General features: G+C 41.6%; 1 protein-coding gene across 3 annotated transcripts in view; it reads left to right on the top strand.

The window, feature by feature from the left end:
* The window catches only part of Rsu1 (Ras suppressor protein 1), a 188,722-nt gene that overhangs the window by 22,747 nt on the left and 153,864 nt on the right, over window positions 1-12,111 (top strand). For all 3 annotated transcript variants that reach the window (XM_063237872.1, XM_003462766.5, XM_063237873.1), the window contains exon 3: window positions 3,197-3,247. In XM_063237872.1, the coding sequence (XP_063093942.1) occupies window positions 3,197-3,247 (51 nt within the window). The remainder of the gene's footprint in view (window positions 1-3,196; window positions 3,248-12,111) is intronic.

The following is a 12,111-nucleotide window of genomic DNA, read 5'->3' as shown; positions in this document are numbered from 1 at the left end:
ACAGTAGGACTTCATGAAGACACAGGACCTGTCCAGGCAGGAAACAGCAAGCCCAAGCCAGCACTGGTGCCCAGGGTGTTGGCACAGTACCCCTGGTCATTTCCCCATTGCACAGGTCACATTTCGTGTCTAGAATGCACTCTGCAGAACCATTTGTGAGGAATTGTGGTTCTGGACGAGCAAAACAGAAACCAGTGTCCCACGATGTCTCAGCTGATGTGGTCCTATGGGTGACCTGGACCCCAAGCCAGATGTCATTCACAGATCACTGGCCATCGGCTGAGTTAAGTTGCCCGCCACCAAAGGGGTATTCAGCTTTAAGCTAAGGTCTTCCTGCCTCCAGATCAGTATCAGGTGCCCCTGAAAGAGAGCACAGAGCTGTACAATTGTGATACAAGCGTGTCTCACTGTGAGCTAACTGTGTCCCATGCAGGTATGTGGAGGAGTTTTGGTTCAGTCTGTAAATAGGTCAAAGAGGAGAGAAATGAGAGTTCTTTCCGTTACAGAAAAGAATTATAATTATGGAAAGGTGTAGGGTATAAACAAGTCATGTATTGGAATTGGAATTATATGTGGTGGGATGAACCCATGAGTTTTAATGATTTAAGTAGTAAAATCATGGAGGTTATGTGTGTGTGTGTGTGTGTGTGTGTGTGTGAGAGAGAGAGAGAGAGAGAGAGAGAGAGAATGTGTGTGTATGTGTGTGTGCTTGCACGCGTGCTCTCTAGCTCTGTCAACTATGACAGGGCTGAGAATGTTGACCTCACCCCAAGAATAATGAGCACATCTGGACCTAGATTGTGGCTAATAAATACCATTTCTTACACTCAGGAACCAGAATTTAGTAGAGAAATTGTTGATTGTAGAGTGTGGAAGGGAAGAAAGTAGGGATGTGCTCAGAGAGTGACGGGGACATACGGACGTGGATTGGAAGGACTGAGCATCTTGTATGCATGGACTCCCCTGGGCGTGCGAGGGACAACTTGAGCATCAACATAAATAATGAGACGCTACAATCCTGTGACCAGAATGGAAACCTCAGAGCCATTTAAATACAAGTCCATCAGTGCAGATTTCTCAGCAGGAATGCTGGGTCGTTGGAGATTGGATCATTCTTTGTCCTGGCTCATTGGCATCCCTGGCTTCTGCCCTTTGGGGCAACCACACAGAAGAGTTGAGCTTTTCTAGTGGTCATTGGTGGTATAATGAAAATGTCTCCAAATATTGTCAAATGCCTCATAGGGTGTGAATGTGCCTTAGGTGGGGACCATGAAACATCAGTAAATCCAGAGTTTGGTGAGGAGCAGGATGTTGGCATAGTTTCAAAGCACTCTTCCTTTTCCTCTCAAGATACTTACTTTTACAAAGGGGACAGTGGAGGAGCCTGATGATGAAAGGGAGCTCCCTCAGCATGGGACACACTGAAGCCTGGCATCCCTGGACAGGAGGCGGTGAGAACACGGTGTGAGTGCGGTGCTCTTGCCAGACCTGCCTAGCCAGAGCCTAACCAGGAATTGACCAGTGGCCCATCTACTGCAGTGACCATATCGACTGCTCTGCAGGACTATAGTGGAATACTTGACACCGGCAGTGTGGCTGGAAGTAAAGTAAGGTTTATTTTGGCTTACGTCACTGGAGGTTTAAATACAAGGTTGAGTTTGGCTGCATCAGTTTAGGTCTCTAATGAAAGGCGTACCTTAGGGCAGGATGATGGTAACAGGAAGCGAGAATTCCCATCTCAAGTAGGAAGCAGGGAGAGAGAAAGGTGGTGAGGGGATTGGAAGAGACTGGGGTACAACAGTGACCTAGAGGACCCCTGCCTCATGGAGGGCCACAGTGCGCTCCCACTACCACTTCCTGTGGCCTAAGCCCTTACATACCTTTAGGGGGCACTCCTCTGATCCATAGCCTTGGACATCATGCAAAATAATGTGACCTGCAGTTTTTCTAGTTGCCAGTGTCAAGAATGACAAAGAAAGGAAGCTCCCAAACTGGAGGAGATTCAGAATCTACACAGCATGGATTCTGAACTGGATCCATTTTCATAACAAAAGTAAACGATTGGGCTGCTTCTTGGAGGAGGCAAAGGTTAGATGGTCACAATGCTCAGGATAACCTTTTACTTTGATGGTTATCTTCCAGTTAATGTGAAAGCATGTTTTTACTTACCAAGTTTATAGGACACTAGACCAGCAGCTTGATTCAAGATTCAAACCAGAAAAACAGATGTTTATACTTGTATTTTGAACTTTTCTTTAACTTTCTGATGGTGTAAGAAAAAAAAAAAAGACAAAAGTTGTGGTCAGGAGAGATATATACTTATTTTCTTTTAAACATGCTGAGATACAATAGTGACATTTTTTTTGTCTTATTATACCTCTAAGGAAAAATCTCTACTGCATTAAAAAAAGTTCTTATAGAAAGAATATTGGAGAAATTTCTAACTCTGTTTCTTACATAAATATGTAGATATCTGTATATATAATGCTGACCACCCAGTAAAGTTTTAGAAACCAAAGTGGAAAGCAGGTCACTTCCCCCTCCCTCTTGTTATTTTTTGTGCATCTGTGTATGCTTTATTTCTTTATAGTTAGAAAAAACATTCTTTAGCAAATTTAATCTTGTTGAGCAGATTAAACTTCTAAAATAATGTTTGAAACCAGCAAGTAATCTGCATTTCAAATCAGTGCTCTGAAATGTCAACCAAAATATATTTAAGGGGAGTGATGGAGGGTCTTTACCTCGATCATCTGATTGCGAATTGAAGAGTTTCTGGTGGACAGTGAGATGGCCTTATGTGAGATGGTGCGTCTGTTCCAATATGATGGTTTTTGAAGCATCAGTAAGGCTTTCGTGTTTCTCTGGAGCTGTTGTTGGCTCTTGGTGCACATGTGGAGCTGGATGTCCAGGGTGAGGCAAGCAGACCAAGTCACCAAGCAAAGCTAACTGGTCCTTGTCATGTTTGATCCAGAGACATTAATCTCATTATCTCCAGCTTGCTGTGCTAATTATACCATTAATTGCCCTTTCTTCATTTGGTTTAACATTTAACAGTGTTATGTGAATCCTCATTTCTATTTTTGAGCAGTACCACTTCAACCTGTGAAAATAATTTAACAGTTGACCTGGTGGGGGCACAAGTATAACTTGGATGCATTTCCTGAAGGTGATTTTCTTTTTTTCTTTCTCTTTACAGTCTCGTTATCCCACATCACACAGCTGGTCCTCAGCCACAACAAACTAACAAGTAAGTCAACGCCGCTCATTTATTCCAGTTTCTCACTTGAGGTAATGTTATCCTAATGCCAACTCTGTTTTATGTTTCCTTTAAAGAAGCTAATGACAGATGCTTACTTGGGCACACTTAAAGTTGCCTTCAGTGACAACTAAGATACAAGAGCACGCTGTCTTTCTGTATTTTATACCTGCCTCTACTTTGAGAATTCTTATCCTACTGTGTAAACTAGAAGCACTATTTATCTCAAAGTGGTGCCATGCAGGAATGGTAAATGGTGACCCGAATTGTTGGACCATTTATTGCCATTTCATTAAACAAAACAAAATTAAAAGAAACATGAAAACAACTTAACAAAAATACTAGCATCAAAGTTATTTCCATCTATATTATGCGTCAAAGGGGAAAGATTTAACTGTTGAATATACTTTCTTTTCCTGCGTGATGAGGGAAAGCCCACAAAATGGTTTGATTACATACATTTCTATCTGCATTTTTCTAATTTTCAAGACTGGTCCCTGCACCCTTACTCATCTAGTTCTCTTGCACATCAGCAGTGTCATGGTATGGCTACCATGAGATAGAATTAGTGTCTGTTTTAATGAGACTACGTTATGTGAATGAGGCCATTTTATTCTTACTGCTCTGGCTTTAAAGACTGCAATGCCAGGGACCCACTCTCCTTTCTCATCCCTAATTGACTGTCACTGCTTTGTACTTGCCACATTTCCTGCAGACTTGAATGATTTTCTAATCATGTGGCAAGAATTTGTTAGGGAGTGCTCTGAGTCCAATGGAGTTGAGCAGCATGTCATGTTGAGGGATTTGTGTTGTGGATTTATGTGTGCATGTGCATTATAGATAGCTTGAAGCAATACCATGGAGCTTTTGATTATTGAGAATTAAGGGTGACAGTGAGAGAGGGCCCCTCATATGTGGGAAACAGATGAATTAGCTCATTTGTAGCTAAAGTGCTATTTGGACTGAAAAGGCAGAGTGACAGCGTTGTCACCTTTAAGTCTTTGGTGGCCACAGAAGCTAAAAAGTGAGACCTAGGCGTCCCATTTGATCCTTGTTATCACTGGTAATCTGTTGCTGGTTCCATTGTTTTTTGTAGAAAATGGTCCTGTTCGCCATGGAGACCATAATCCCAATTCAGAAGGGATTTTCAGTTTGCTTTGGAAGGTGGATGGCACAACCTCTAAATTCCCTGACTTTGTATGCAGGCATTCTTGATGCTCTCCATTACAGAGTTCGTAACAGTACTGCATAATGGTTAAGCTTGACCCTTGTTAGATCAGTGTCATTATTATAACAAACTGGGTTATTGTTAAGCCAAAAAGGCAAACTTGCTATATTGCTATTATATTATTCATTGGTCTGTTCTTTAATAAACTTTTCCAGCTAGTTGTGTATTTCTTTTTACATAACCACAAAGATAGAAATTTCGAGGATCAATCTATCAATTTCTTTCTCCAGGCATCGAGCATTAGATAAATTTAGAGAGGCAAAAATAAGGAGTTAAATTGTGTTAGCTGTTAAAGAGGTTGACTGTGAACGAATCTAGACTTCATATTTCTTTCCTCTGTTTTTTCTTTCCTATTTTTTTCTGTCTGTATGAGACACTCTTGACCTAATCCAGTAAACTCTAATTAATCATCTTGGTAAATTCTGTTTCCGGCCATGGTGAGTAGTGTCAGTGCTACCCGATGTGTTCTACTAAGGTCAAATTAGCATCTTTTACTATTTTTCTGGCATTTAAGTGAATGACTTTTCCTAAGGTTTTCCAAGTGTTTATAGTAAATATGTCCATCTGATGGAAATATAAATATGCATTACATGTAAGTGGCTGAGCACACCCTCCTGTCACTTTTTATTCTAATCAGTGTCTTTCACTTTCCATTGTTTTTAATAGGGACTGGCTGACATCGCTACATTAAAACCACTGAGACTCAAAAGATAAACCCCTCAGCACCCGCTTTTATCTTGCTCAAGTGCTTGTGTTTTTCTTCTGGTGTGCCAATTACACCACTGTCTGACATTTCTACTTGCTCACGTATTTAGGGATTGAATGGCTGCTTACTCAAACAGAGACTTCCGTTCGGGGACACTGTTTGACTCCACTTATTTGAGTTAATATCTGCAGGGGCAGCTCATCAATGCCTATTGGCTGCATGGCCCTTTTCTTGCTAGTGGTTTTGACCTTAACAGGTGAGGCAAGTAAGCCATGAAGAAGCTAAAGATGTGCTGTATGGCCTTGAAATGCCCAAGACTTAGCAGAATTTCCTGAAGTTTTCTATAATGGAGTTCATAAAACTGTTTGAAAATTGCCAAGGTAATTACATACTATTAGAGCTTTATTTTTATTATAAGCAAACTATTTTTTATGTAAACCTAGTAGTTTGGGATGACGTTGATGGATTTTGGTGAGCTCAGTGGAAGAATGCAGGCAGACAGTAGCTTTCCCGGGTGTGCGTGTGCTCATGATGTAGCTGGCAAGACCTTGGAGGAAGAAGAATAAGCGATCTTTTCCTGCCTTCTCCAGTGTTGGGCAGGGGCTAGCTAGAAACCCAACAGGGTGGACTCTTTCTGACCCAGTGGACAGAATTTCAGAATTAATAGCCTTTTGCGTATTTACTTTTTGTAGCCCTGTGGATAAAACCCAGGGCCTCGGGTGTGCTAGGCAGACACTGTGCCACTGAGGTAAGCCACAGCCCAAGAGCCAAGATTTTCATAAACCCCGCTTTCACTATGCATGACCTGGTGCCAGGCACCTAGTGCAGAGTGCCATCTCTGCTTGACTTCCAGAAACTTCCCACAGCGGGCCCCATGGCCCAGCCAGCCTCTCTTCCTCTTGGGGTGATATAGATCCTTCTCCTGCATGTCCCCCACCCCCACAGCCCAGCCTCCGCATGTGTGCTCTGTCCCTGCTCCCCCGAGTCCTCTGTCCTGTCCTGTGCTCCAGGCCTCTTGGCCACTCTGGTCTTGTGACCCCTCTTCCTCATCCCTGTTGCACATGGATTCCTCAGCACCAAAGTAACACTTCCTTTGTTCTTCTGTTGCATCACGTTTCTTCTCTGACTTCCTCAACTAGATTTCGCAAAAGCAGGGAGTGTTTCTTAGTCTGCGTCATGCCCGTGGCTGAGCTCAGAGTGCTGTCTCTGTGATCATCGTGTAACTGACCATAGCTGCTCAAAGAAACTACAGTGGTTTCAGAGGAAGCAGCAGCCCCACAGTGGCTGCTGTGACCAGGTGATTTGAGAAGTTCTGGCCACTACAGGCTTCCCTTTATGTGATCATCATGTGCCACTTTCAAACGTGTTGGACTGTGGGCTCACTAAGGAAACATGTCCCGGAAATTGATGTTTGCCTCTTCTTAATGATCAGAGAAGTCATTCTATAGTTGAGCTGTGATGGGCTGTGAGGGTCTCGGGGTGCCCCAGAGGATCTGTAGCTCAGGAAAACTGGGACCCTGTGCCCCACTGGATCTTAGTGATCCTCCTGGGCTCAGCTGAGCTTTTGCTGAGTTTTATCTTCTCTTCACACTACTCCGGGACTCAATTCATTGCTGGGCTTGTGCTCCCTTCACTCAGAATTAGTCCTGGATATTTAAATCTCCAAGAGATTTACTAATTTTCTCATATCCCTGATTGCATTCTGGATTTCTAAAGGTTGGGGATACTTTTTTTTTTCTCATGTCCAAAGGTTGTCTTCCTGTGTCATCTTCTGCTGCCCTTTCTGAAACCCTTGATTTTTTAGTGAGCCACCCTTTTAAGTCATCACCATCTCTGGGCCTTTTTCAGCCTGCTCCTTAAATCTGATCCCCAGGTTTTATAGGGTTGAGGGGTGTGAGCTTTGCGAATGTTTTTCTTCTTGATTTTTACGCTTTGAAATTTCTTTTGTCAACAACCATTCTAAAATTTTTCCACTAGAGGGCAATGTTGAGATATGCAGTCCAACCCCATCCATCCTAGTTCCTAAAAATTAAAATCAGAGACATTGTTTGGGGCTGTTTGGTGAGTCTTGTACCACAAGGCTTGTTGATGCTGCCATTTACATAGAACAGTTCTATCACATTTGCAGTAGATCCTTAGAGAGGACATACATAGTTTTTGTTTGGCTCCTAAAGTATATTCAGCTTCTCACTTTTTGTGTGAGTTTATTATAGCCACTTTCTTGAATTAGAAATATTTCTTCTTTTCCACAAATATTGCTATATATGTAATCCGATTTTAATTCAAAAATAACCATTACGGGCTCGATGGCGCACACCTGTAATCCAGCACTCCGGAGGCTGAGAGGGGATCCCTGAGGGTTCAAGGCCAGCCTGGGAGACATAGGGAGCTCGAGGACACTGTCTCAAAAACCAAAAAGAGAACCTTGTAAAAATCAGGAAAATGTTCATTTGCAAATATTTATGTTGATTCTTATCCTTTTACAGGGAAGAATGCTGTATACTATGAATTGGGTTCTGCATTAGTGATGAAGCAGTCTGGGTATTTATATTTAAACATAAAACTTTTTTTAGTTTTTGAAAATAACTTTGCTTCTGCAGCAATACCCATTTATGATATTGAAAACACCTGAAGTAGGACAGCAGCTCTTTTTACTTTATGATCCACTGTGTTGAGATGTAAGCCCTCTGCATTTGAGTCTGTTTCTGCCTGGGCAGACTTTCAGCACCTTCCATTTATGATAAACTCTCATTCATCTGGTTCTCTACTTGAAATTATTTACTTTCACGTCTTGAAAAAAAGTTTTTAAAAGGTACTGGGCATTGACTGTTTGTACTGAGTTACATCCTTGGCCCTTATTTTTTATTTTCAGATAAAGTCCTGCTGAGTCACAGAGTTGCCCAGGTTGGGCTCAAACTTGCTCTTCTCCTGCCTCAGCCTTCCGAAGTGCTGGGATTACAGAGATACCCCTCAAGTCTGGTTTATAATTTGAACTTTGAAGTGTTAGATAAACTCTTGTAGTATTGCTGTGTGTACATCTTCAGATCCTTGCTGTGACTGTGTCTTGCTATTTTGTGTACAGAAGTGGTTGGGCAGGTAGCACACTCAAGCTTTATGGCAAAACATACATTTAAAAAAAAAACTATTTCCTACTAGTTATAGGTTATTAGGAACTTGAAATTATAGTGAACAAAAAAAATGCTAGGATATTTTCTTTATTTAATTCAGAAGTGTGTTTACCAAGGATGATGTCCTACTACATAAAGAAGTCAAGGTAATATTTTTATGTGTATATACAAAGTGTGCCAAAAAATGTATAAACATTTCAGGAAAAGAAAAACTTGTATAAATATTTTTACTAAATTTATCAACATATCTTGAGATTAATACATGTTGTCTTTGGTCTCTATAATTACAGAAGGTGTTCAAAGTGGTAGCTGTTTGCTTCCAAACATTTATTAGTATGGTGAACTGCTTTTTGGGTAACCTTGGTCAATGCATTTTCAGTTTCTTCTCTAAGGATTGGCAGTGTAGTGGGTTTTCTGTAATATATGGCATCCTCTAGGGTCCCCCATGTGAGGGTAGTATCATCTATTGAAAAAAATTATGCTATTTTTCTTTTCCTGAAATGTATATATAGTTGTTTGGTGGCCCATATGTAGGTAAGGTGTCTAACAGTAAGTTTTACGTAAATAAACATGTTCAACATGAAAATGTATTCTCAAAAAACGCAGATCCAATTGTATTTAAAAAAAAGAGGGGCTTTTTAAAAAGTAAATTGAAGCCTTTGCCTACAGATAGAATAGATTGGTGAGATAAATGAAAAAAATTAACCGCCCCGATTCTGATGAGACTGACTTCCACCATTCTTTTAAGACTTTGTTCTTCCTCAGTCTGTAAGTTATTCCTTTTTCATAGATTATTTTTCGACCCTATGCAAAAATTCCCATGCCTGGCTTTTTGAAATTAAACTATAAGGGGGGAATATACAAAATAAATTGCCCCTGTGTCATGAATTTATCTTGTGACAATATGAAAACAACTTGCTGTTTGCATTTTAACAGAGTATAAATGTATTTATAATACAGAGGTTTTGATCAATAGTTTATTTTTGTAATTAGTGCACATTTATCAGTTTGTTACTGTGCCTTCATCTGAAGATTGGAATTGAAAATATATATGTGTGTGTGTGTGTGTGTGTGTGTGTGTGTAGTATTTTTTAGTTTGACATCTTTAATTAAACAGTATTTATCTTTTGGTCCCAGGTGTCAGGTTACCCTGAGAAATTGCCTGCACTTGGGAGTGTGCTGATGTTTCTTGCTTTAGTAATTAGGCAGGTGAGTTGCCACATCAAGGACGTGCTGGCTCAGTGGCCCAGCCCATAACCAAGGCAGGTGAGCACAGTGAGAAAGCATGTTCTCTGCGGCATCTCCTCTGTGGCCTTTCTCATCCCTTTGTTGTTGGTTCCAAAGACCAATCAGTACCTCTTGTAGAGTCCTTTGTCTTGAGAGCCTACTCCATGCTAAAGGAAACTCACTAAACCATAGTATACTAATTCTCCCCCCGTATATTTTTCAATGGGTGGATGTCAGTTGTTGCCACTTGAGAAGACAGCCAGTTGTGGAGAAAATAAGAGCAGGAACTGTGACCTGTCACTTTCCAAATCATAAGTAGCCCATTTGAGGGGGCTGATCTTGAAAAGATTTCCACTGTGGTTTAGAGTGGTAGAATATCTGTTAGACAGAACCAGTTTCCTAGCAGCGTACTATGTATAGAAGGCATTGGAGCTTGCATGCGAATAGGTGTAGTATGTGTACACGGGGCCTGCTGCTTTCACGGCTCTTAAGAACAGAACAGTACAAGAGTAAATTAAACATAAGGAGAAGCAAGGGAGTCAGGAGGAGTGAGGATACTGCCATTGTAACAGGATGCACTGCTTTCCAGTAAACTTTTTTCATAAGTAGGAGGACACTGTAAAATAGTGATAAGCAAATGTTTCACTTAGTGTTTTACTGGAGAAATAGATATAACACAAGATACACAAATATTTAAGAAATTACAAGATTAACTTACAGTGGTCACATGGAATCGTATGGCGATGTGTGCAGAGGGTTTCCGCACACTGGAGGCTGAAGGTTTTAGTTCCTGGGAGCTCTCTGCAGGCTCCCATGTGAGTCTATATCAGGAGGCTGATGAGTCTGGGACAGAAGCCCGAGGAATCTTTGCCAGAAGGACAATAATCTGAGGTGGGAGCCAAGGGATCTGTGCTAGAAGCCAGGAGATGATTCCAAGCTAGGGGCAAAGATGGGAGTTCTTCCCAAGAACAGAAATGAGTCTGTCCTTCGTCATTTGTCATTTATCCCATCCGGACCAGGGCAGTTCCTCTACACCCTGGGGTACAGAATTGCTAAACCAAGTTGGTTAAGCTTCTAAATGTCTCGAGTTGACACAATCAAACCACTAGAGACGACTGGGACAGTAACTTGGTAAGCCAGTCCCACTGTGGTTTACCATTGTAGTCCATGTTTGTGCTGTGCATAATTAGATGTGCTGTACTTTTATGTAGCTGGCAGTGCAGTGGCCTCACTGCACTAGTGTCTCTCCCAACAAGTGAGGATGGGTTGTGCTAGTTTCTGATGATGGCTTCTGTGTCACCAGGTGGTAGGAGTGTTTCAGCTCCATAGTAAGTTTTGGGACCAGGGTGATATATACAGCCCTTTGTTGCCTGAAATGTTATGTGTCTCATGATGGCATATAAATTTTCTGTTGAGTGTCTGTCTTCTAAGTAACGTGGGCTGTGTGTGTGTGTGTGTGTGTGTGTGTGTGTGTGTGTGTGTGTAGTAGGGCGGTGTGGGTATCCAGTGTGCAGTACTTAGGTACACACATTCTTTCACAACATACCTTTTTAACTTTTCTTAAGTCACTGACGTTTTAAAAGATCAGAATGAAGACCATGGCAGTGGTCCACAGAGAAAGTCACATAATAGTTATAACTTCAGCACATTTGTGACTCCAGGTAGTCCATGAATTCTGTAGGAGTCCTTGTATCTCAAGGCAGGGAGACCCCAGGCTAGAGGAAAGATAATTGTAAATATATTTGCTGTACAGATAGACTCATGGTATTTCTTAAAGAAGACGTTTCCTGGAAATTTGTGCGCCACTTGAAAAGATGATTTTTTAGGGTAATGTTAAATTCATTCTTCATATCTTTTTTTTCTTCTTCATATCTTTTTAAAAGTGTTCATATGCATCACCTTATTTATCTGCCTAAATTTACATTTTTAAGGAAGAATTTGTAATCTTGTAACACTCAGTCTTGAATGCAAGCATGTGCCCGCGTGTGCCTGTGAATTTTTTAACTCTATCTTTGAGGTACCTTTTTTCGTTTCTGGTTTTCTTTTTTGTCAGGCAGTCTAGTAGATCAAACCACCCTGATGTGATTGACCACCAGTTAGCAAACCTGTTGACCTTGTTTTCTGTTTCTGTTTGAATCTTCTTTTGTCTGTTTTTGTAGCTCCTTTAGCTTTTTTCCTGTATTCTTTGCCCTACTTACCCAGTTATTTTCCCATCTGAAGTCCCTGCCCCTCCTTTGAATCCTGCTCATCTTTTAGAAAATGTGGATGAACTCTTATCATACTTATGGGAAGCCCTTACTCCCCTCCAAAGGAACCAGCGCCACGTGGGAGAAAAATAGAAGGCAGCCGTCAGTCTGTTAGACCATGAAAGTTGACACCCTGCGCGTGTAGTAACTTCAGTGTGGAATGAAGGAGAGAGAGCCGCATTTCCTGAGCAGCTCTGTCCGGTGCGGGAATCACCACAGCACCATCAGGGCTGGGAGCAGGGCTGGGAGCTGTGGGCTTCCTTGGGGATTGCAGCCTCTGCCCTGGGTGTTGCCTCCCTGCCTCTGGTTTTTGCATGTGC

Source organism: Cavia porcellus, unplaced genomic scaffold, assembly GCF_034190915.1.
Source record: "Cavia porcellus strain 051 isolate PalLab524CR breed Dunkin Hartley unplaced genomic scaffold, mCavPor4.1 scaffold_27, whole genome shotgun sequence".
In the NCBI taxonomy this organism is placed as follows: domain Eukaryota; kingdom Metazoa; phylum Chordata; class Mammalia; order Rodentia; family Caviidae; genus Cavia; species Cavia porcellus.
The sequence above is the reverse complement of the archived record's forward strand: the minus strand, read 5'-3'. Positions and strand labels throughout refer to the sequence as shown.